General features: G+C 50.6%; 1 protein-coding gene across 1 annotated transcript in view; it reads right to left on the bottom strand.

Moving 5' to 3' along the window:
- The window catches only part of USP4 (ubiquitin specific peptidase 4), a 40816-nt gene that overhangs the window by 11104 nt on the left and 5155 nt on the right, over nt 1–24557 (bottom strand). Inside the window, exons 2-16 of the mRNA XM_040358813.1 lie at nt 17134–17261; nt 16497–16627; nt 16291–16417; nt 15927–16072; nt 15221–15279; nt 13192–13377; nt 12802–12922; nt 11274–11447; nt 11006–11164; nt 10689–10913; nt 10515–10598; nt 10030–10124; nt 7927–8115; nt 1948–2036; nt 372–614 (exon numbers count right to left, since the gene is read on the bottom strand). Of these exons, the coding sequence (XP_040214747.1) occupies nt 372–614; nt 1948–2036; nt 7927–8115; nt 10030–10124; nt 10515–10598; nt 10689–10913; nt 11006–11164; nt 11274–11447; nt 12802–12922; nt 13192–13377; nt 15221–15279; nt 15927–16072; nt 16291–16417; nt 16497–16627; nt 17134–17261 (2156 nt within the window). The remainder of the gene's footprint in view (nt 1–371; nt 615–1947; nt 2037–7926; nt 8116–10029; nt 10125–10514; nt 10599–10688; nt 10914–11005; nt 11165–11273; nt 11448–12801; nt 12923–13191; nt 13378–15220; nt 15280–15926; nt 16073–16290; nt 16418–16496; nt 16628–17133; nt 17262–24557) is intronic.

Raw genomic sequence — 24557 nt, forward strand, 5'->3', positions numbered from 1 at the left:
CCCCAGAAACATTTTATTACCAATAACATAATTACAAAAAGAAAAAAGTTTCAAAGCAGAAGCTGCTACATAACAGACCCTGTGAATATAACATTTGATATAGAACCGGCACCGCCAACCCTGCAATTCAGGTATATGTGCTGCGCCCCGAAACTGGGCCCTGTGCCCAGAAGCACCCACAAACACCCACCCGGCTCTGCGGCCCCAGAAGCACCCACCAGGCCCTGCGCCCAGAAGCACAAGGCCCTGCACCCCCCACACCAGGCCTCGCGCCCCCCACACCAGGCCTCGCGCCCCCCACACCAGGCCATGCCTTTCTCATGGTGTGCCCAACCATCCGCTGCTCTCCCCCGGCAAAGTGTGGCACTTACAGCTGAGTTTCAGAGCGGAACCCTCCGCCGGCATGGAGCCCACTTCAGAGGTGGCGTAAGAATTGACCAGACTGAAGTTGAAAAGCCTCCGGGGACATTCCTGCGTTTTTTTCGCTATCTTATTACAGGGACTGCATTGCTCTCCCGAGCTCTCCTCCCCTACGCTGTCATCCGATTGACCATTGGATTCCACCGGGGACTCGTCCTTCTCCTCAGACTCTTCCTGGTGTTCCATGTCATCATCTAGAACGAAGAAGAGACAGTAGTAATATACATAGACTGGCCACAACCGTATTTACTGTACAATGTCTCATCTCCATCCTCCGCTTCACTCGCTTACACAAGGGGGGCGAAAAAACCCAGGACAAGCGACCCTGGGCTTACATAGGATTAGAGTGTAATGGTGTGAATGTATAAATGTAAAAGATCTCAGTCATAACTCCGGTACCGTTTTGGCTCATGATGTGACGGCGCGGTCGGCTGCTCCCATAGGCGATCAAAGAGTAGATAATCTTTGATCGACTATGGCCGTGGAGGATCAGAGAGATTTTATGATGTCACTTCTGGTCCAGGCTGGAAGTAATAAATTTTTTTTTTTTTTTGATCTTTTGCGAAGAGATTTGGGGTCTTTTTGACCCCAGATCTCTCCATAAAGAGGACCTGTCATCCTTATTTATATTACAAGGGATGTTTGCATTCCTTGGTATAGGAATAAAAAAAAAAAAAAAAAATTTATAAAAAAATGGACAGTGTCAAAAAAAATAAAATAAAAATGGCCCAAAAAAAAAAAATAAAAAAAAAAAATTGCATTTTTAAAACCGATGGGCAAATACAGGGTGACAAAGAATTCCAACCGTAAAATATCTTAAAGCGGAACTTCAGTCATTTTTTCAACTTTCCATCTATTAAATCTTCTGCCCTTGCTGTTTTATATATTTTTCTGCCAGTAAATACTTATACAGCCCACTTCCTGTTTGTCTGGTAAAAAGGTCTAAGCTCATGACACAGCTCTCTTGTGACAGTTTGTCAGGAGGGGGGGGGGGGGGAGAAGAGTTATAAAAGAGGGCCAATGAGAGCTGCAGGTGTGCCTCTATGTGTCTGTGTAAATCCAGGAAGTGAACAGGCAGCAGCTTCAGCTGCCCACAGTTAAAATGGCTGCCGCCAGTCTCGGTGGAGGGAGATTTCTGCAGCATATTTGACAAGAATCACAGTAAATATAAAATATGCAAAGTGGCTAGAGGGAAGCTTCAGAATGGCAAAGATGTTTTTATTACAAATTATGTGAGAAAACTGCAGTCCCTCTTTAAAAAAAAAATATATATATATATATATTTGCAACAAATCACAATTTCTTTCCTGGGGTCTCTGCAAAGAATAAAAGTTTAATGTTTGGGGCTTTAATTTTCTACCAGAAAATACGGATTTAAACTTGTAAAAAGCGCAAGGAAAAAAATGTGTAGTTTAAGATGCTAGAGGGCCAACACAACCATATTTCTGATCACCCCTGATTGGTGAATGCCAACTGCCTCAGGCTCCGTGAATTGGACTCTGTAATGCTGGATAATACAGAACTCACCTTCATAGATTCCATTGGAGCCGTTGCAGGTGGAGGTCTCACTGGTCAGACAGATGAACTCTTCCGGCAGAGGAGATTTTATATAACGCCTGGAGGAAACAGAGAGGATGGAGGTGAGGAAGAGGACGGCACGTGCCGGGACTACAAGTGCGATACTAGAACGCCTGGCGCTGTACAAGAGAGATCAACGTGACATATGAAGATCGAGGGCTGCAAACCAAACATTGTGAGGCCGATTAGAAATCACACAACCTAACCGTGTGTGATGTCAGACTTCTCATGAATCTGCACACACACGACCGCCGCCATAATCACAGACTAACAGCGCAGGATGCAGTCAGGGGATGTTCATACAATGTGACTGACGCACTCCAGAGATCAAGAAAAACAATCCCAGAGCAAGGGAGAAAACCAGATTAAAAAACGAATTGAGAAAAAAAGAGAAAAAAAAAGGAGCCCCCTACAGATTTGCATATACACCATAATGTGCCGGTATGAACCGCTTAGCACATTAAGGCCGATAGATATAGAGATTATATATATTTTAGGGATGTGGAAATTAAAGATGAATTCCTCGATTAATTGTAAATTCTTTTGATCGGTAGTAGTCGTGCAACGGATCGTAAATGATCTGTGATCCGAACGGGTCACCATATGAGGATCGGCACACCACGTGATCTGCAGAGCTCTGCTGCTGCCTCGGCCATAGGCAACGGCCCGCGACTTCGGCCTAGCTCCCGGAGCGGCGGCCATCTTGGTCTACCCGTCTGTGGCTTCTCTGGTAAGACTAAGGAAGCACTAATCTTCCTATACAGTGGGGGAGATGTCTGGATATTACAGTGGAGACTATATATGGTGGTGATCCGAAAAATGTATGTGCGTTATAATTAAATTGAAATTAGTTGAGAAAGGGAAGAGGAAGAGGAAGAAGAAGGAGAATGGGAAGAAGGAGGGGAAGAGGAAGAGGAAGAAGAAGAAATCGATCGAACACGAAAACTGTATATTATAAAGTAAGGGCTGTAACCGATTACAATTTCTGAATATACACACACACATACATACACACCATAGTTTGTAGGCGCTATATCTTTCACACAAATCAATTTATTTATTTTTTTGGCCAAAATGTATGAAGACTTTTTTTTTTTTCTATTGGATAGGTTTTATAGCAGTATAACAAAAATATAACATTTTCGGTCTTTCAGTTTAGAGCACCAAAAAAAAAAAAAAAAACAAACACAGTGGTGATCAAATACCACCAAAAGAAAGCTTTATATGTGTGAAAAAAAAAAAACACATTTTGACCGCGCAATTACCAGTTAAAGTAGCGCAGTGCCAAATAGTAAAATAAAGACCTGGTCATGAAGGGGGGGGGGGGTAAAATCTTCCAGAGCTGAAGTGGTTAATGAATAGCAAAATAATGACCTGATCATGAAAGGGGGGGGGGGGGGGGAATCATCTGGGGCTGAAGTGGTTAATGAAGGTCAGGAAAATATTGTGTGCAACATGAAAGAAAAATTGTGTAAAAAAGGTGCATCAGAGAGATAAGCGGATAATAAAGTTCCCACCAACAGAGATAACACAGGCGGGACACTCATATCACTGTGACTAAGCACTCAGACCCACATCTCCTATAAACACATTGCCAGCCGGGGGGGGGGGGGGGGGTATTTTTGTATTATATATATATATACACACATATACATATATACATATATATATATATATATATATATATATATATACATATATATATATACATACATACATATACATACACACACACACATATATATATATATATATATATATATATATATATATATAAACACACACAGCCTTGAAAAAGTATTCATACCCCTTAAAATGTAGCCAATGTTACAACCAAAAACGTCAGTGTATTTTATTGCCATTTATATTCAGCCCCCTTTACTCTGATACCCCTAATTCAAATCTAGAGGAACCAATTGCCTTCAGAAGTCACCTAATTAGTAAATAGAGTCCAACTGTGTGTCATTTCATCTCAGTATAAATGCAGCTGCTCTGTGAAGCCCTCAGAGGTCTGTTAGAGAATCTTGGTGAATAAACAGCATCATGAAGGCCGAGGAACACACCAGACAGGTCAGGGAGAAATCATTTATCATTTTCCTTCCACCTCACAATTATGTGACACTTTGTGTTGGTCCATCACATAAAATTACAACAAAATACATTTACGCTTTTGGGTGCAACATGACATGTGGGAAATCTCAAGGGGTATGAATACTTTTTCAATGCACCGTGTGTATATATATATATATATATATATATATATATATATATATATATATATATATATATATATATATATATATATATATATATATATATATATATATATATATATATATATATATATACATATACATATACACACACACACACACACACACACACACATACATACATACACACACACAAATACATACATAAAAATCTCACACACACACACACACACAGTGGAACCTCGGATTGCAAATAACGCGGTTAACGAGCGTTTCGCAATATTGTTTTTTTTAATTCCCGACTCAGTTTGCGAGTATTGTCTCGCAAGACGAGCAGGATTCAAGCCTGTGCAGTACTGCATTTGGCCAGAGGTTCGAGGGCGCCGGAGCCATTCGGAAACACTCCATTCCTGAGGGCAGACGAATGAGCTCCGAGTCCCTGACACCCCCCCTAGCCACATGCGGTATTGCATGCCATAGAAGTCAATGTGGAACAAATTATTTTCATTTCCATTGACTTCTATGGGGAAAATCGCTTTGATATGCAAGTTTGGATTACGAGCATTCTCCTGGAACGGATTATACTTGTAATCCAAGGATCCACCAATATATATATATATACATACATACACATACATACACATATATACACACACACGTACATTCCCATTCCTCTCTTTATGTACAACAAGGCCAAATCCTGCACACTGCTCTGCTCCAGCTTGTCCTTCCAGTCTGTACTATGGGGTATGGGGGGGGGGTCTCTGTACCAGCTCTATAACAAATACTGGCCACACACCTCACACGATCGATTAGGAACCCATCGTCATGTGATCACTATATAAATTATGGAGTGACTAAGTTTACAAATTGCACTGTGTATCTGAGTGTGTGCCCAGAGAGAGGGGCACAGCGCCACCTACAGGCTGAAGAAATTAGTGTTACAGGATGCAGAACAGTGGTTGGCAACTTAGGAGCTAAAGGGGGCATCAAATGCGGCCCCTGATATCACCAAAGGGCAGCACATAATGTCCAATATATGTGATGCTGGAGAGGAGCGTCAGACTGCAGACCTAATAGAGGAAATGAGGGTCAGAGAGTGAGGACAGGATACATTGTTGGTGGGGAGAGTGTGAGGACAGGATACATTGTTGGTGGTCAGAGAGTGAGGACAGGATACATTGTTGGTGGTCAGAGAGTGAGGACAGGATACATTGTTGGTGGGGAGAGAGTGAGGACAGGATACATTGTTGGTGGGGAGAGAGTGAGGACAGGATACATTGTTGGTGGGGAGAGAGTGAGGACAGGATACATTGTTGGTGGTCAGAGAGTGAGGACAGGATACATTGTTGGTGGTCAGAGAGTGAGGACAGGATACATTGTTGGTGGTCAGAGAGCGAGGACAGGATACATTGTTGGTGGTCAGAGAGCGAGGACAGGATACATTGTTGGTGGTCAGAGAGCGAGGACAGGATACATTGTTGGTGGTCAGAGAGTGAGGACAGGATACATTGTTGGTGGTCAGAGAGTGAGGACAGGATACATTGTTGGTGGTCAGAGAGTGAGGAAAGGATACATTGTTGGTGGTCAGAGAGTGAGGACAGGATACATTGTTGGTGGTCAGAGAGCGAGGACAGGATACATTGTTGGTGGTCAGAGAGCGAGGACAGGATACATTGTTGGTGGTCAGAGAGTGAGGACAGGATACATTGTTGGTGGGGAGAGAGTGAGGACAGGATACATTGTTGGTGGTCAGAGAGTGAGGACAGGATACATTGTTGGTGGTCAGAGAGTGAGGACAGGATACATTGTTGGTGGTCAGAGAGTGAGGACAGGATACATTGTTGGTGGTCAGAGAGTGAGGACAGGATACATTGTTGGTGGTCAGAGAGTGAGGACAGGATACATTGTTGGTGGTCAGAGAGTGAGGACAGGATACATTGTTGGTGGTCAGAGAGTGAGGAAAGGATACATTGTTGGTGGTCAGAGAGTGAGGACAGGATACATTGTTGGTGGTCAGAGAGCGAGGACAGGATACATTGTTGGTGGTCAGAGAGCGAGGACAGGATACATTGTTGGTGGTCAGAGAGTGAGGACAGGATACATTGTTGGTGGGGAGAGAGTGAGGACAGGATACATTGTTGGTGGTCAGAGAGTGAGGACAGTATACATTGTTGGTGGTCAGAGAGTGAGGACAGGATACATTGTTGGTGGTCAGAGAGTGAGGACAGGATACATTGTTGGTGGGGAGATGCTTCAGAAGACAATACCAAACTGGGAAGATGTAACATGAGACTAATAGAGATCCTATTACCCTAATCAATGTACCTGGTCGGAGGGCCGCACACCACACACCAAGGGCGGAGGGCCACACACCAAGCGGCCTCGGGGCACAGGTTGGGCATCAGGGGTGTACAAAGTTTGATCAATATGTCGTGTGTAGAGTAAAGTGGAACTCCAGGAAGAAATGTAGTTTCAGAAATTAAATTTTCCCAAATATGGTCGTCTGCGAATCAATAGTGCAAACACTGTATGTAAAGTCACTCCCAGAATCCTCCATAATAAGGGCCCTTTCACACTGGGGCATTTTTCAAGCGCTTTAGCGTTAAAAAAAGCGCCTGTAAAACGCCTGAAAGAAGCTGCATCTGCAATCCCAATGTGAAAGCTCGAGTGCTTTCACACTAAAGCGCCTGAAAAACACCCCAGTGTGAAAGTGGTCTTAGCGTTAAAAAAAGCGCCTGAAAGAAGCTGCATCTGCAATCCCAATGTGAAAGCCTGAGTGCTTTCACACTGAGGCGCTGAGCTGGCAGGGCGTCAAAAAAAGTCCTGCATGCAGCTTCTTTGCAGCGCTTTAGGAGCGGTTAATACACCGCTCCTAAGGCTGCATTCACATCTAGACGGACGAAATCGCGGCGTTTTGTCGCCGCAAATCGCGGTAAAAATAGCGGCGTTTTGTACCGCGATTTGCGGCGACAAAACGCGGGTATTGTCCGCCTAGATGTGTCCCAAGATGACCCCCTCTATGGAGATGATTGCCATCTCCTAGCCGAACGCTCGAAGACGCCTGAAAAAAAGGTCCGGGACCTTTTTTCACGCCGCAGGCGACAGGCGTCCGGCGTTCGGCGTGGAGATGTGAACCATCTCCATAGAGGGACATGTATTTCCAGCCCTCTGGCGGCAGAGGCGTAGCGCTACAGGCGTAAAAACGCCTAGATGTGAATGGGGTCTACAGCCCCCTTCCCATTGAGGAAGCTTTTTTTAACGCCAAAGCGCCTGAAAAGCGCCTCAGTGTGAAAGGGGTCTTAGCAGCGCTTTACCAGCGTTTTTCGGGCGCTGGCAGTGTGAAAGGCCTCTGAAAGCACTTGGGCTTTCACATTGGGATTGCAGATGAGGCTTCTTTCAGGCGCTTTACAGGCTTTTTTTAAACGCCAAAGCGCCTAAAAAACGCCCGAAAAACGCCCCAGTGTGAAAGGGGTCTAAGGGTTCAGGACTCCTCATTGCCTATTTATAGTGAATTACATAACTACTGGTTGAAGTGGGAGGACCCGGAAATCTCAGATTCCTTGTCTGTCCAATCAACACACCCCACCCACATTGACAGTTACAGTTCACATTGCATGATGGGAACTGTAGTTTAGCAGCAAGAGTGCCTAGACATCAGTGATCTCTGGCCATGTAAGGGTTAAGGGGGGAAGAAAAGGCCGGCCACACTTACTGGATCCTCTCCAGGATGAGATTATACAGCAATTTTGCAGTCAGGTTCTGGCGGGGCACAGAGACCAACAAGGGCTGCCCAAACAGGATGGTTCCAGCGGAGGTGCTCTGGCGGTAACGTCTTTCACGGAAGCAGAGAGGCAGTGTGATCCATTCCGAGTCGTCACTCCGAGAAGATTTAACCTCGTACCTGGAAAAGACAAACGAGGGTCAAAACAAGATAAGAGGACAAAATCAATATTACCCACGCTGCACTCTGCCCGCCCCTATAACCCCCACGCTGCACTCTGCCCGCCCCCATCGCACCCACGCTGCACTCTGCCCGCCCCCATCGCACCCACGCTGCATGCCCCTATCGCTCCCACGCTGCCCGCCCCTATCGCACCCACTCTGCCCGCCCCTATCGCACCCACTCTGCACTCTGCCCGCCCCTATCGCATCCACGCTGCCAGCCCCTATCCCACCCACGCTGCCCGCCCCTATTTCCCCCCCGCGCTGCACTCTGCCCGCCCCTATCTCCCCCGCGCTGCACTCTGCCCGCCCCTATCGCACCCATGCTGCACTCTGCCCGCCCCTATCGCACCCACGCGGCACTCTGCCCGCCCCTATCGCACCCACGCGGCCCGCCCCTATTTCCCCCCCGCGCTGCACTCTGCCCGCCCCTATCTCCCCCGCGCTGCACTCTGCCCGCCCCTATCGCACCCACGCTGCACTCTGCCCGCCCCCATCGCACCCACGCTGCACTGTGTGCATATATGATGAATCAGAAGTGACTCCCTAAAACAGGGATTTGCAATTAGCAGATCTCTAGCTGTTGCAGAACTACAAGTCCCATGAAGCATAGCAAGACTGACAGCCACAAGCATGACACCCAGAGGAAGAGGCATGATGGGACTTGTAGGTTTTGCAACAGCTGGAGGTCCGCTAATTGCATATCCCTGCCGCAGAATATACCTCCCCAGTCTTTAATCAGCACTGGGGGAACGGGGGCATCATGGAAAATGTCATTACTCAGCCCCGTCACCTGAAACCTTCCCCAATCCCATAATTAAAAATACTTCCTTATTACATTAAAGCAGATGTAAATCAACCACTAAGATCTCAAATACAATTTAACATAACTGCATGCCATGTTTTCCATATTTATAAATCTACAGCATTCATGAAACTCCAGGTCTCAGCCTGGCTGGGGATGGCCAGGTGGGGAGTCTCGGGATGGCCAAGTGGGGAGTACCCAGCCTGGCTAGGGATGGCCAAGTGGGGAGTACCCAGCCTGGCTAGGGATGGCCAAGTGGGGAGTACCCAGCCTGGCTAGGGATGGCCAAGTGGGGAGTACCCAGCCTGGCTAGGGATGGCCAAGTGGGGAGTACCCAGCCTGGCTAGGGATGGCCAAGTGGGGAGTACCCAGCCTGGCTAGGGATGGCCAAGTGGGGAGTACCCAGCCTGGCTAGGGATGGCCAAGTGGGGAGTACCCAGCCTGGCTAGGGATGGCCAAGATGGGGAGTCCCAGCCTGGCTAGGGATGGCCAAGAGGGGAGTACCCAGCCTGGCTAGGGATGGCCAAGAGGGGAGTACCCAGCCTGGCTAGGGATGGCCAAGAGGGGAGTACCCAGCCTGGCTAGGGATGGCCAAGAGGGGAGTACCCAGCCAGTCTCGGGATGGCCAAGTGGGGAGTCCCAGCCTGGCTAGGGATGGCCAAGTGGGGAGTACCCAGCCTGGCTAGGGATGGCCAAGAGGGGAGTACCCAGCCTGGCTAGGGATGGCCAAGAGGGGAGTACCCAGCCTGGCTAGGGATGGCCAAGTGGGGAGTACCCAGCCTGGCTAGGGATGGCCAAGTGGGGAGTACCCAGCCTGGCTAGGGATGGCCAAGTGGGGAGTACCCAGCCTGGCTAGGGATGGCCAAGTGGGGAGTACCCAGCCTGGCTAGGGATGGCCAAGTGGGGAGTCCCAGCCTGCAGCATCTCCCCCCCACCAACAATGTATCCTGTCCTCACTCTCTGACCCTCATTCCCTCTATTAGGTCTGCAGTCTGACACTCCTCTCCAGCATCACATATATTGGACTTGGGTCCCGCCTGGTTAGGGATGGCAGGGGTCTGCACTCACACAAAAAGATCATCTCGCTCCATGATGTGGCTCAGCATTTCATCCATCTGGAAGATCTTGTGAAAACGGTGATTGTAGACGTCTGTCACCACCATCTGTATATCGGACAAAATGTGTAAACGATAATGTCGTTAGTGGTCATTCTGCCCCCTAGTAGTGAGAATCAAAAGAGGTCAAGTAGAGCAGGGATCTTCAAACTGCGGAACTACACATCCCATGAGGCATTGTAAAACACTGACATTCACAGACATGACTAGGCATGATGGGAATTGTAGTTCCTAAACAACTGGAGGGCCGTAGTTTGAAGACCCCTGAAGTAGAGGGTGACAATGTGTCAGCTGGAGTGATGGACGGAATGTCCTTATTTCTGCTGAATCAAAGTTGTTTTCAAGGTAGTCAGGCTACCGGCTTCACATTTTAAATATGGAAATGGTAAAGGAGAGGCAGCTGCAATGCCTCATACATGAAGGTTAAGCAATACTCACATTTTCTGCAGGAACGTCTGAGAGTTTAGACAGAGCTGCACACAGGTCAGAGACTGTCCCCATTTTAGGCACAACCAATCGGTACTGAAAGACAACAAGACCAGGCATTTGTTTAACCACCAGGACAGAAGTGTGACATTTAACCCTGGTCTGTCCCAGGAAAAGTCCGCTCACCTGGGTGGGTTTGCACTGCGGGTCACCGCGGACCAGGAAAACCTCCATGGTTCGATCTTTCCTCATAGGGAGAGGGAGGGTGAGATAGCAGAAAGGGTCAAAGGTCACCGAGACTTTGGCGCATTCCGGGCACACCAGCGTAGATTTGAAAAGGCCGTGGAAAATGTCTACGATGATAGAGTTGTTCCTCCGCAGGTGATTGTCCCACGCTTCTTTGGCTACAACCTAAAGCATAGGAAGCAATGCACAACTGTAAATTCATTATCTAGGGAGGAAGAGCGCCGGCAGAAATCAGTGACTGCAGAAAACTTCCTTACAGAGTCCGGCCGCCCGTCTGCGTCCTTCAGCTCCAGGTACGGCTTCTTCTTCACTCGGTTTAGATCTTCATGGAGGCCGTCCAGGAGGAAAGCAAGCAGTTCCTGGGAGTCCTGCTGCTGGTACCCCGAGAACTGCGGGGCAAATCGACCAACCTGCGTCTAACCAGAGACAACACGCAGATACAACATGGAGTCATTATACCAGAAAACAAAAAAAGGCCCCAAATCTACAGCGACATAAGTATCGGGACAATACAATACCACCTACCTTAAACATTCGAGGAGCCACATAAGAATGTTCTCCGGACCAGATCTGTCGGATGAGCTCGGCGTACGCCATGGCAATCTCTCCCTTCATTCCCAGTGGATTCTCCTTATTGATTTCCTCCTTGTAGTCATCAGTCAGAAAGTATTCTGTTAGAGGCGGCGTGTTACTCAGGCACTGCCGGAGAAAAAAGGGAAGGTCAAGGGTAAGTAGCTTTACCAGGACAAGCACAGGGCGACAAGACCGATAAAAGCCAAGAGTCTGATCCACAAAGCTTCTGGGCACCTAATGCACAGTACGCGTGTGCCTGGCATGAATGAGCATGTAACGTTCTCTGACTTACACTCACCTACTACCCCCCCCATTGTGTTGTCTGTGACCGCCCCCACTTTATTGCAGACAGCTCCGCCTTACCCACTGGGTCTATAGGCTCAGGCATAACGCACAGACCCCCGGCCTCGGTCTGAGGGTCAGTGTTAGTCTATAATTTATACCTTTGCATGATCTTCGGTCTTATGCTCCATGCCTATATCTCCTGCGTGGGAAATGGTTATTTGGTTTCCCTTTTTTCCCCCCCTTTATGTCAATAAAAAAACATTGTACCAGAACGTATAAAGTTCGAGTGCCTACACCTGTCTATGTACGTAGTAGCCTCTGCTACATTCATTTTACTATGACGACACCTAGAGGTGAAGCCACAAACTGCACTGTGAACTCTACATCACAGGGCCCTGTCTAAAGCTCTGGAACACAGAGTGTGACAAGGTGTGTCCTTAAGAAAAGATAGGACCTTATTGGGGCATTCCTATGGCCCCATAAGAAACAGCCCCATATGAATGGCTAGGAGGCGAGGAAGCGGTGCAGCCCCTGGTGGGAGGATCCCAGGAGGCGAGGAAGCGGTGCAGCCCCTGGTGGGAGGATCCCAGGAGGCGAGGAAGCTCTGCAACCCCTGGTGGGAGGATCCCAGGAGGCGAGGAAGCTCTGCAGCCCCTGGTGGGAGGATCCCAGGAGGCGAGGAAGCTCTGCAGCCCCTGGTGGGAGGATCCCAGGAGGCGAGGAAGCTCTGCAGCCCCTGGTGGGAGGATCCCAGGAGGCGAGGAAGCGCTGCAGCCCCTGGTGGGAGGATCCCAGGAGGCAAGGAAGCGCTGCAGCCCCTGGTGGGAGGATCCCAGGAGGCAAGGAAGCGCTGCAGCCCCTGGTGGGAGGATCCCAGGAGGAGAGGAAGCGCTGCAGCCCCTGGTGGGAGGATCCCAGGAGGCGAGGAAGCTCTGCAGCCCCTGGTGGAAGGATCCCAGGAGGCAAGGAAGCTCTGCAGCCCCTGGTGGAAGGATCCCAGGAGGCAAGGAAGCTCTGCAGCCCCTGGTGGGATCCCAGGAGGCAAGGAAGCTCTGCAGCCCCTGGTGGGATCCCAGGAGGCAAGGAAGCGCTGCAGCCCCTGGTGGGATACCAGGAGGCGAGGTAGCGCTGCAGCCTCTGGTGGGAGGTGAATATTTGGCAGGAGAAAAAAAAAAAAAAAAAAAAAGGGACATACCTGAAGAGCAGAGTTCATGAAACACGTATTGCCAAGATTACTGAGCCCACACAGGCCAGGCTTGCTGGAAGGCTCCCTGTAGTTGTACGACGACATGTAGGATGACGACGACCCGTATCCCCTGGAAGAATAAAGAAGGAATGATATTTTATGTGCAACTGCCAAAAATTCTTTAAACAACTGAACACATTGTAAATGCCACCTCTAAATATCTACATCACATATGCCGAGGATTGTACAACTGTTCATAGGATATGCGATCATCAGAGGTCCTCACACTCAGACATATTACCCTAGTTATGTGCACAGGGTCATAGCTGCAGTTCTATTGCTGGAGACAACTATGGTCTTCTGTCTACTGACCCAAATGATATGTTCCTGGTAACTCACCCTTTCCCCATGCTGTTCCCGCCATAGCTGCTGCTGCCGCCACCGCCGCCGTCTCCATTGGTGATGGTGGAGGATGAGGATGGTGGTGATGATGAGGATGATGACGAAGAAGCAGTAGTAGACATGTAGCTGCTTGTTGGCGATTTGGTGGGAGTAGTGAAGGATCTACTCGTCGCTGTGCTCGACCTGTCGGGGGACACAGACCATGAAAGACATGCAGACTCTGATATACACACCAGGCTGGGGTGCTCCTAAATACAGAATACAACAGCAGATCAAATTGGCATGACAAGTCCTATAGGATAATAATTATGCACAGAGTTTCAGTCCAACTAGAACACAGGTGTCAAACACAAGGCCTGCGGGCCGAATCCAGCCCTCCAGGCCATTTCATGTGGCCCTCGCACCTCTCCTGCAGCTGTAGGAGAGCTCCAGCCCTCCTCCAGACCCTATTACTTTCTGCTTTCAAGCAATGCATCCATCTTTTTTCCAGCAGAAGCATAAGAAAAGGGGGGTGCACTGTGATGTAAGGGACGGTGGGGGACTCAACTGATGGTGGGGTGGCTCTTCACATCTCATGTAAGGAGAGGGGGATGCACTGGACATCTAATTTTACAGATACAACCGCCCTTTTGAAGGCAATCATAATGCAGATGTGGCCCACGATGAAATGGAGTTTTGACACCCCTGAACTAGAAGCGGCTGGTGCTCAGCAAAAAAAAAACAAAAAAAAAAAAAAAACACAACAATTGCAGCCTCACTGTGCCCATCAAACACAGCCACTGTGCCATGCCATCAATTGTTGCCACTGTGCCCCCTCAAAAACCACCAGTTTGCCCTGTAAAATCCTGCCAGATTGCCCCCTCAAATACCACCAGATACCCCCGCCCGGCACTTACTTTCTCAGGTCAGCCATCCTCCCTCCAATGTCCCTCGATGTCTTCTCCCGCCCTCGATGTCGCTTCAGCCAATCAGGTTACCGGTAACCAGGCCCGGTGAACCTGATTGGCTGAGACGCGTGTCAGTATTAACCAGGGAAAACACACACACACACACACACCCCGTACGTCCCCTGGTTAACTATTTGGAAGCCGATTACAACCCACAGGCTGTAATCGGGAAGCCTATCAGAGCCGCTGGATCTGATCGACACTTCCAAAGCCAACCAACTGCTGTTATTCAGATGGCCGGCGCTCACCAGGGGGCCGGCCATCTGAATAGTGGGCAGCAGCGACACTGGCGCCAATACATAGATTTATGCAATGCATGAATCTATGTATTGTTGACTTCAGTGGCAGTGCAGGAGAGAGAGGGGGCGGCACTCCTGCGCCCACTTTTGACGCACCGCCACTGACTAGAAGAATGGTGCCTATAAACATGTCTGAGCAGAAGTTCAAGGGGATTGCAGCCGTCATCCATCACATAGATGGGTAACAACTCACAGCTCCTTGGGTTAGATCGGGGGGGAACCAGCAGACACAGGCAGTATGCAATAAAAGCAGAGATGCATCAGTAACCGGAAACTATTGAGATAAGAAATAAAATGATCCGCTTACACAAAAAACAAAAGATGTGCGGCACGTTGTTATCTGCTGAGAAAAGGGCTGCTCAGTCGGAAATGGGTTACCTGTTGCCAATGCCGCCCACTTTCACTGCTGTCCCGTGTATGGCGTGCACGCTGCAAAGCTTTCATCTGTCAGACCTGTGCCGGCTCTACTCTCATTCACAGGCTGTTACTCTATTCCGCTCTGTGATTCTGTGCCCGCCAGCTCTGACAGATTACACCATGCCACTCATCTTATGTTTATATGCAAGTGGATGATTCTTATCTCGGAGCTTCCTGTTACAGATCCATCTCTGCGCCCTGCTTTTCTTGCATAATGCCCGGGTCTGTGGTGCAATGGTGCCACCTCCACCAAGGACTGCTGGGGTTTGAGGGCCACACAAGTACCAAAAATGGCCGCAGGCTGGATACCAAGTATTTATTGGTTCCTCCGATAGGGTGAAGATCATTATGTACAAAACTCACTTTGATTGAGCCTGTCTAGGCCACGTGCCATCTGCGTTCTTCTGTTCTACGACCAGCACCTGTAGAAGATAAAAACGACACAACCTTAGATAAAACAAAATGGACCGGGCAAGCACCCCACCTCCCCCCATCCCTGACCCCCAACAAGGACACTGGGCTGCGCCACACCCCACCTCCTCCGGCCTATCACAACCCCAGACAAGGTCGCTGCTACCCTTCCCAACCCATCAAACATCAGAAAGGACACGGGTATCTCAGCAACTGACCCAACCCTGTCCATTAAGACCCCCGAAAAGGTCACTTGCAGCACAGCTAGCACCCCACCCATCACTACCTGCCCCTGGTAGACCCCCCCAGACCATTGCTACATGCCCCTAGTAGATCTTCCAACCCCCTTCCCTTCCTCCCAGCCCATTACTACCTTAGTAGACCTTACCTCGAGCCCATAATACCTACTTCTGTGGCAGGCCACCAAGCCCACGCCCCATCACTCCCTGCCACTGGTAAGCACCCCCCAACCAACCCCTGGGCTTATTACCTGCCCCTGGTTAGCACCCCCCCACTCCCATCATAACCTGCCCCTGCTTAGTACCGCCCCCCATCATTACCCTGATTAGCACCCCCCTCCCAACCCACCCCTGGGCCCATCATTACCTGCCCCTGGTAAGCACCCCCCTGCCCAACACACCCCTGGGCCAATCACTACCTGCCCCTGGTAGAGCCCAGCGTCCTGCACGGTGTTGTCCGGTTTGGTGAGCTGCTCATAGGTGTTCGTCATATATCGGTTCCACAGCCGAGTCTCTTTCTCAGGAGGAATATTAAAGATGCGCCTCACCTCTTTCTCTATAAATTCTGTAACAGGAGAGCGGTAATGAGGAAACAGAGGAATCTGTACTAATAGACTTTCTTTAGCGCTCACATGTCGATGGAAAATATAATGACTCGCTTAAGAGAGCCTGTCTACACAGGGGGTCTATTCTATGAGAGCAATGACACACCTTCATCATACAACATCTTTTCATGGGAAAACTTCATACAGCATAAAGAGTACAAGTGTCACTCGGGCTCACCTATGGTATCGGCCTTGCTGAAGTGCCGGCTGACCATTTTCTCAGGGTCGGAGTTCTCGCTCAGCTTTAATTCGATCAGATAGACTTCCACCTTGCAATGCTTCACAAACATGCCGTGCTCCACCACCTGCAAAAGAGAGACGCAGCGATCAGGGAGGGTGCTCCTCCTGCCTGTGGTGCCGACACACCGCAGAGCCGCTACCAACCTTCCGCACGATGGGCTGCTGTCCCTGGACGCTCCCATACCAGTTTAACAGCTTGTTCCAGGCTTCCATCGGGAGCAGCATATAATCCAGCTCATCGATGAGATGTTCCTTTAATACCTGAGTTTCGGGATCTGGAAGAGAGAATAAGGTGGCTGTTAGGGTTCTGTGAGGGGCCACAGTACAAAAATTAAATGGAGACACCACTGCTGGGGCATAACACCGGGAGGTGAGCCTGGAGAGACACTGGACGACGGCAATCCAGCGGCCGTACCGGTGCGTTGTGGGGGCGGAAGTGGTCAAAAGAGACCACTAACACAGGAGCCTTAGCCTGTATGTCTCTGGTTCTCAGACAGTGGTACAATGGGGCAATACAGAGGGGCCACAGTATGAAGATGCAAGGTCTAGCTTACACTAGTGTTGCTCTCTGAAGAGTCACTTTCATTCAGACTGCTCTTCAGAGAGCATTTGACCCATTTGACAGGCGGCGAGAAGGCGTTGCATCACCTCCTTATCGTTTGCTTTAACCCCCTTGACGTATTTTGTCTGTATTCAGTGGTTTTCAATTCAGCTTTAATGAACCAGACAAACCCCGCAAAATGTGAAGTCCCCTAGGGCAGACCGTCATCTCTCACTTTACCTGAAAACAATCCAGAATTATCCACAGGGCCCGGGTACTGACTGTTCTCCCCGACATTGTACATGTCCCACGAGTCGTAGCCGACATACTTCTTCCATTGCTTAAACCATCGGCTGTCCACCAGATACCTGAAAAACAGAAAGAGCCATTATTAGGATAACCCTGGCAAGGCAGCTGCCCCAACAGTCACCTGAAGCCAAAGGGAGGAGCTGCCCCAACGGCGAGTCAACCTAAACCAAAAGGAGGAGCTGCCCCAACCCAAACCAAAAGGAGGAGCTGCCCCAACCCAAACCAAACCAAAAGGAGGAGCTGCCCCAACCCAAACCAAAAGGAGGAGCTGCCCCAACCCAAACCAAAAGGAGGAGCTGCCCCAACCCAAACCAAAAGGAGGAGCTGCCCCAACCCAAACCAAAAGGAGGAGCTGCCCCAACCCAAACCAAAAGGAGGAGCTGCCCCAACCCAAACCAAACCAAAAGGAGGAGCTGCCCCAACAGCGAGTCAACACAAAGGAGGAGCTGCCACAACAGCGAGTCAACCCAACCCAAAGGAGGAGCTGCCCCAACCCAAACCAAAAGGAGGAGCTGCCCCAACCCAAACCAAAAGGAGGAGCTGCCCCAACAGCGAGTCAACCCAAAGGAGGAGTTGCCCCAACAGCGGGTCAACCCAACCCAAAAGGAGGAGCTGCCCCAACCCAAAAGGAGGAGCTGCCCCAACAGCGAGTCAACCCAAAGGAGGAGTTGCCCCAACAGCGGGTCAACCAAACCCAAAAAGGAGGAGCTGCCCCAACCCAAACCCAAAAAGGAGGAGCTGCCCCAACCCAAACCCAAAAAGGAGGAGCTGCCCCAACCCAAACCCAAAAAGGAGGAGCTGCCCCAACCCAAACCCAAAAAGGAGGAGCTGCCCCAACCCAAACCCAAAAAGGAGGAGCTGCCCCAACCCAAACCCAAAAAGGAGGAGCTGCCCCAACCCAAACCCAAAAAGGAGGAGCTGCCCCAACCCAAACCCAAAAAGGAGGAGCTGCCCCAACCCAACCCAAAAAGGAGGAGCTGCCCCAACCCAAAAAGGAGGAGCTGCCCCAACCCAAAAAGGAGGAGCTGCCCCAACCCAAAAGGAGGAGATGCCCCAACCCAACCCAAAAGGAGGAGCTGCCCCAACAGCGAGTCAACCCAAAGGAGCAACTGCCCCAACAGAGTCACCCCAACCCAAGGAGGGAAATGTCCCAATACAGCAAATTCAGTCCAAGAACACAACACCCCCAACAGAGTCACCACAGTCCAAGGACACATGAATGTTCCCCCTACACACTCCAGGTGTGAAGGAGATGGATGTTTATCTCAGCACAGATATGAAGGATGAAAGTCCTTTTATGGTGAAGAGAAGCAGACAGCCGACAACAGGTGGGCCCTCACCATGTCAGCTGGTGAGCCTGGGAGGACAGACCCCATTCCCTTCCTGACTGGTGTGCTGCTAAAGTCCATGCAAGGACCTCTGAAGGGTTCATTTTGAACATCAGAGCAGCCAATTCCTGACCAGTATAAGGACCCAGCTAATATACCCAACACCAGTACACCCATAACTCATATTTTATTAATAGGTGGAGCCGGTTGGGCAGTGCCAGCCCCTGAATTTTTAAAAGCCTTCAAATACAAAAACCGTGAGATCTCCAATACTTAAAGGAGTTGTAAAGTAAAAAAAAAAAAAAATTCACCTTAATGCAATCTATGCATTAAGGTGAAAAACATCTCATAATGACGCCCCCCCCCCCCCCCCAGCCCCCGTTTTACTTACCTGACCCCTTGAAAGTCCCGCGCGGTCCCGAGATCCTCTTCGCCGCTCAGCCTGGCCGCTGATTGGCTAGAGCGGAGGGATTGAGAGCAGCGCAGCCATTGGCTGGCGCTTCTGTCAATCACATCCAGTGACGCGACGGGGCCGAGTGATACAGTGATCGGCTATGGCCGCTCGCTGTATCACGGGAGCGCGCCCGCAATTAGTGACCACCATGCGAGCTCTCGCATGACTGTGGTCAGTAATTGCGGGAAGGACCAGAGACAGCCGCCGAGGGACCCCAGAAGACGTGGATCGGGGTCACTCTGTGCAAAACGAACTGCACAGTGGAGGCAAGTATAACATGTTTGTTATTTTAAAGGAAACAAATAATTCATTTACTAACCCTTTAAGGGGGTGTAAACCCCTTAGGATGCATTAAGGTGAACCCCCCCCACCCCCAGTTTTGCTTACCTAAGCCCCCTCATCTCCTCGGCGCGTCCCTGCTGTCCCCTCCACAGAGTCCCGACTTTGATTGGACAGATTGATAGCAGCGCAGCCATTGGCTCCAGCTGCTGTCAATCAAATCCGATGACATGGACGCTGAGTGTATGACTCAGGGGTGCGGCCATAAGGTAACCCCCCGGGAGAGCGCTTCTTCTAAAGGGTCGTCCAATGCGGGGAGGAGCCACGAGAGCCGACGAGGGACCCCAGAAAAGGATGTTCGGGGCCACTCTGTGCAAAACTAGCTGCACAGTGGAGGCAAGTATGACATGTTTGTTATTTTAAAAAAAAAACTAAAAAAAAAAAGGGAACCTTTAGTATCACTTTAATTCCCACTTATTTTCCAGTACACCCGAGTGTAAAAGTTATTCAGCAGGGATGGTGGGAACCCCTCATAATGGGCACAGCGGGTGTACAGACCCGGGAACTCGGCACAGGGATGGTGGGAACCCCTCAAAATGGGCACAGCGGGTGTACAAACCCAAGAACTCGGCACAGAGATGGTGGGAACCCCTCAATGGGCACAGCGGGAGTACAAACCCGGGAACTCAGCACAGGGATGGTGGGAACCCCTCATAATGGGCACAGCGGGAGTACAAACCCGGGAACTCAGCACAGGGATGGTGGGAACCCCTCATAATGGGCACAGTTGGTGTACAGACCCGGGAACTCAGCACAGAGATGGTGGAAACCCCTCATAATGGGCACAGCGGGAGTACAAACCCGGGAACTCAGCACAGGGATGGTGGGAACCCCTCATAATGGGCACAGTTGGTGTACAGACCCGGGAACTCGGCACAGGGATGGTGGGAACCCCTCATAATGGGCACAGTTGGTGTACAGACCCGGGAACTCGGCACAGGGATGGTGGGAACCCCTCATAATGGGCACAGCGGGTGTACAGACCCGGGAACTCGGCACAGGGATGGTGGGAACCCCTCAATGGGCACAGTTGGTGTACAGACCCGGGAACTCGGCACAGGGATGGTGGGAACCCCTCATAATGGGCACAGCGGGTGTACAGACCCCGGAACTCAGCACAGGGATGGTGGGACCCCTCATAATGGGCACAGCGGGTGTACAGACCCGGGAACTTGGCACAGGGATGGTGGGAACCCCTCATAATGGGCACAGTTGGTGTACAGACCCGGGAACTCAGCACAGGGATGGTGGGAACCCCTCAATGGGCACAGCGGGAGTAGAAACCCGGGAACTCGGCACAGGGATGGTGGGAACCCCTCATAATGGGCACAGCGGGTGTACAGACCCAGGAACTCAGCACAGGGGTGGTGGGAACCCCTCATAATGGGCACAGCGGGTGTACAGACCCCGGAACTCAGCACAGGGATGGTGGGACCCCTCATAATGGGCACAGCGGGTGTACAGACCCGGGAACTTGGCACAGGGATGGTGGGAACCCCTCATAATGGGCACAGTTGGTGTACAGACCCAGGAACTCAGCACAGGGATGGTGGGAACCCCTCAATGGGCACAGCGGGAGTACAAACCCGGGAACTCGACAAAGGGATGGTGGGAACCCGTCATAATGGGCACAGCGGGTGTACAGACCCAGGAACTCAGCACAGGGGTGGTGGGAACCCCTCATAATGGGGCACAGCGGGTGTACAGACCCGGGAACTTGGCACAGGGATGGTGGGAACCCCTCATAATGGGGCACAGCGGGTGTACAGACCCGGGAACTCAGCACAGGGATGGTGGGAACCACTCATAATGGGCACAGCGGGTGTACAGACCCGGTTTCTCACATATAATAAAGATGGAGAATAGCTGTGAATCTCATTGGTACAATAGAAGTCTGAATTTGCAAAGATTTTATTTCTGCTCCATTATCAGCAATGTAGGTGAACGGAGCGGATTGCGCATGTGGGGTAACACATACACACTGGGTGGTGTGAACGATCGCACAGACTGGACGGGGTCCTGTCACTCCCCCAGCGGGGTTAATATTGAAGGGATGACGACATACAATGCTCCAGATACGACGGTAAACAAGTCTCTCTGCTTTTACTTTCATTTACTGGCTGCACACTCCCTCATCCTGCCCCCTCCCAGGGATGTTTCGTCTTGTGCAATCTGTGGCCGGCGTCTCTCAGCTTGCCCAACCCGACACCGTCATTACACGGCAAAAAAAAAAATCACAACAACCTGGGCCCAGAGTGTGATGACACCGGCCTGTACATTTCATCTATAGGAATACAAGTCCCATATACTGTATTTATCGGCGTATACCGCGCACTTTTTTCCTCTTAAAATAAATCGTGGGTGCGCGATATACGCCGATACCCGAGCTGTGTTTGAACCTTGCCGCCAACATATACCGAGCGTAGTACACTCGGCCAGGCTCAGCTCCCCTCGCGGTCACGCCCTGTGCCGCCTCCTATGCGAGAGGAGCCGAGCGTTCCCGAGTGTACTGCGCTCGTCATATGTCGGCGGCGGCATTCAAACACAGCGCGGGAAGCGGGGATCGGCTCAGAAACAGCGCGGGAGAAGCGGGGAGGACACCACCAAGGCTGCAGAAGGACGACAAGGCCGCCGATGGACGCCGGGCAAGACACCGACGTGGGGCATTCAAATGAAGTATTTTCTTTTTTCCTCAAATTTCCCTTCTAGGTTGGGGGTGGCTATACGGCGGTGCACGCTTTACCCCGATAAATACGGTAATAAATTTAGACGTAGAGCAAACGCCCCGCTGCAACCTGCACACCCCACAGACCAGGAGATGCCCAGACAAATCTCAAATTACGTTTTTTTAAACCCAATATAGGAGGAGCAGATGACCCCTCTCAGCACCCCCTCAACTTCGGTCATGTGACATCATAGGAGCTTGTTATTGGCCCTGAGCTGTCACATGGGGGGGGGGGGGGGGAGTAGTTTGAAGATCCCTGCGACTGGAATGGCCCCTCTCAACCCCCCTAAAGACTTCTGTCATGTGACATCATAGGAGCTTGTTATTGGCCCTGAGATGTCACATATGGGGGGGGGTCAAGAGTCCTCAATGTAAGCTCTAGGTCTCCAAACTCTGGCCCCCCAGTTGCTTGGGAACTACAATTCCCATCATGCCTAATCATGTCTGAGCTTTACAATGCCTCATGGGACATGTAGTTCCACAACAGCTGGAGGGCCATAGTTTGAAGATCCCTGCGACTGGAAGAACAGCCCCTCTCAACTTCTGTCATGTGACATCATAGGAGCTTGTTATTGGCCCCGAGATGTCACATTGGGGGGGGGGGGTCAAGAGTCCTCAATGCAAGCTCTAGGTCTCCAAACTATGGCCCTCCAGTTCGGAAACTACAGTTCCCATCATGCCTAATCATGTCTGTGAATGTCAGATTTTCCCAATGCCTCATGGGACATGTAGTTCCACAAAAGCTAGAGGGCCGCAGTTTGAAGATCCCTGGAATGACCCTTCCTGTTGACTGGTTGGAGTGGCTGGAGAGCAAAAGGTGGGGGGAAAAAAAGGGGGGGGTATTCCCATGACCCCTCTGTTGCCCTGCCTTAGAGCACAATTCACTGACCTGACTGTCCTGTGATTGGCGGCACTTCAAGTTATTTCCGTATTGATAAATCCGTCACACAGAAATTCTCAGAGAGGGTGGAAACCCTCCAACACTGGGTGTCACCCTGACTCCATCCAAATCAATAATGAACTTACATAAACATGCCATTAATCTGCAGCCTCTCCTATGAAACAAACGATCACACCCAACATCCCCGACTATAGACCTGCCATGGACTCCTGTAATAAAACAATCACACCCAACATCCCCGTCTATAGACCCGCCATGGACTCCCGTAATAAAATGATCACACCCAACATCCCCGACACCGTCTATAGATCCGCCATGGACTCCCGTAATAAAATGATCACACCCAACATCCCCGACACCGTCTATAGATCCGCCATGGACTCCCGTAATAAAATGATCACACCCAACATCCCCGACACCGTCTATAGACCCGCCATGGACTCCCGTAATAAAATGATCACACCCAACATCCCCGACACCGTCTATAGACCCGCCATGGACTCCCGTAATAAAATGATCACACCCAACATCCCCGACACCGTCTATAGACCCGCCATGGACTCCCGTAATAAAATGATCACACCCAACATCCCCGACACCGTCTATAGACCCGCCATGGACTCCCGTAATAAAATGATCACACCCAACATCCCCGACACCGACTATAGACCCGCCATGGACTCCTGTAATCAAATAAAGAGTCGATGCAACCAGACGCCACAGTCTACACTCATCAAGACTGCAGTAAGCCACCAAGCTTGTGTGTCTGAATAAAGCTGTGTGATCCAAAGCCCTGCCATCACCGAGCCTCAGGAGAGGCGGGCACACTTCAGGAGCGCTTAAGTGCCCCACTTTTGACACAGACGTGCACAGGGGCCTGGTGGGAGCTGGGGGATGGGATTACGGGAGGAGCGATGGAAGTAACATGGGCTGTGAATCTCACGACAAGCAGATAATTCCTGCAATGGGCGACGCTCCCACTCCTTTCCCCTGCTCTCTAGATGCCCTGTGTGGGGTAATGGTGTCACTTGGGGTCATAGGTCGCTCCCATCCTTGCCTCCACTCTCTAGATGCCCTGTGTGGGGTAATGGTGTCACTCAGGGTCATAGGTCGCTCCCATCCTTTCCTCTGCTCTCTGGGTGCCCCGTGTGGGGTAACCCGGTCACAATCCACTCCCACTCCTTTCCTCTGCTCTCTACCCATGTGGGGTAATGGTGTCACTCGGGGTAATAATCCGCTCCCATCCTTTCCTCTCTAGATGCCCCGTGTGGGGTAATTGTGTCACTCGGGGTCATAATCCGCTTTCACTCTTTTCCTCTGCTCTCTAAATGCCCTGTGTTGGGTAACGGGGTCACAATCCACTCCCACTCCTTTCCTCTGTCTCCAGGTGTCCCGTGTGGGGTAAGGGTGTCACTCAGGGTCACAATCCGCTCCCATCCTTTCCTCCGCTCTCTAGGTGCCCCGTGTGGGGTAATGGTGTCACTCGGGGTCATAATCCGCTCCCATCCTTTCCTCTGCTCTCTAGGTGCCCCGTGTGGGGTAAGGGTGTCACTCGGGGTCATAATCCGCTCCCATCCTTTCCTCCACTCTCTAGGTGCCCCGTGTGGG

Source organism: Rana temporaria, chromosome 7 (assembly GCF_905171775.1).
Source record: "Rana temporaria chromosome 7, aRanTem1.1, whole genome shotgun sequence".
NCBI lineage: Eukaryota > Metazoa > Chordata > Amphibia > Anura > Ranidae > Rana > Rana temporaria.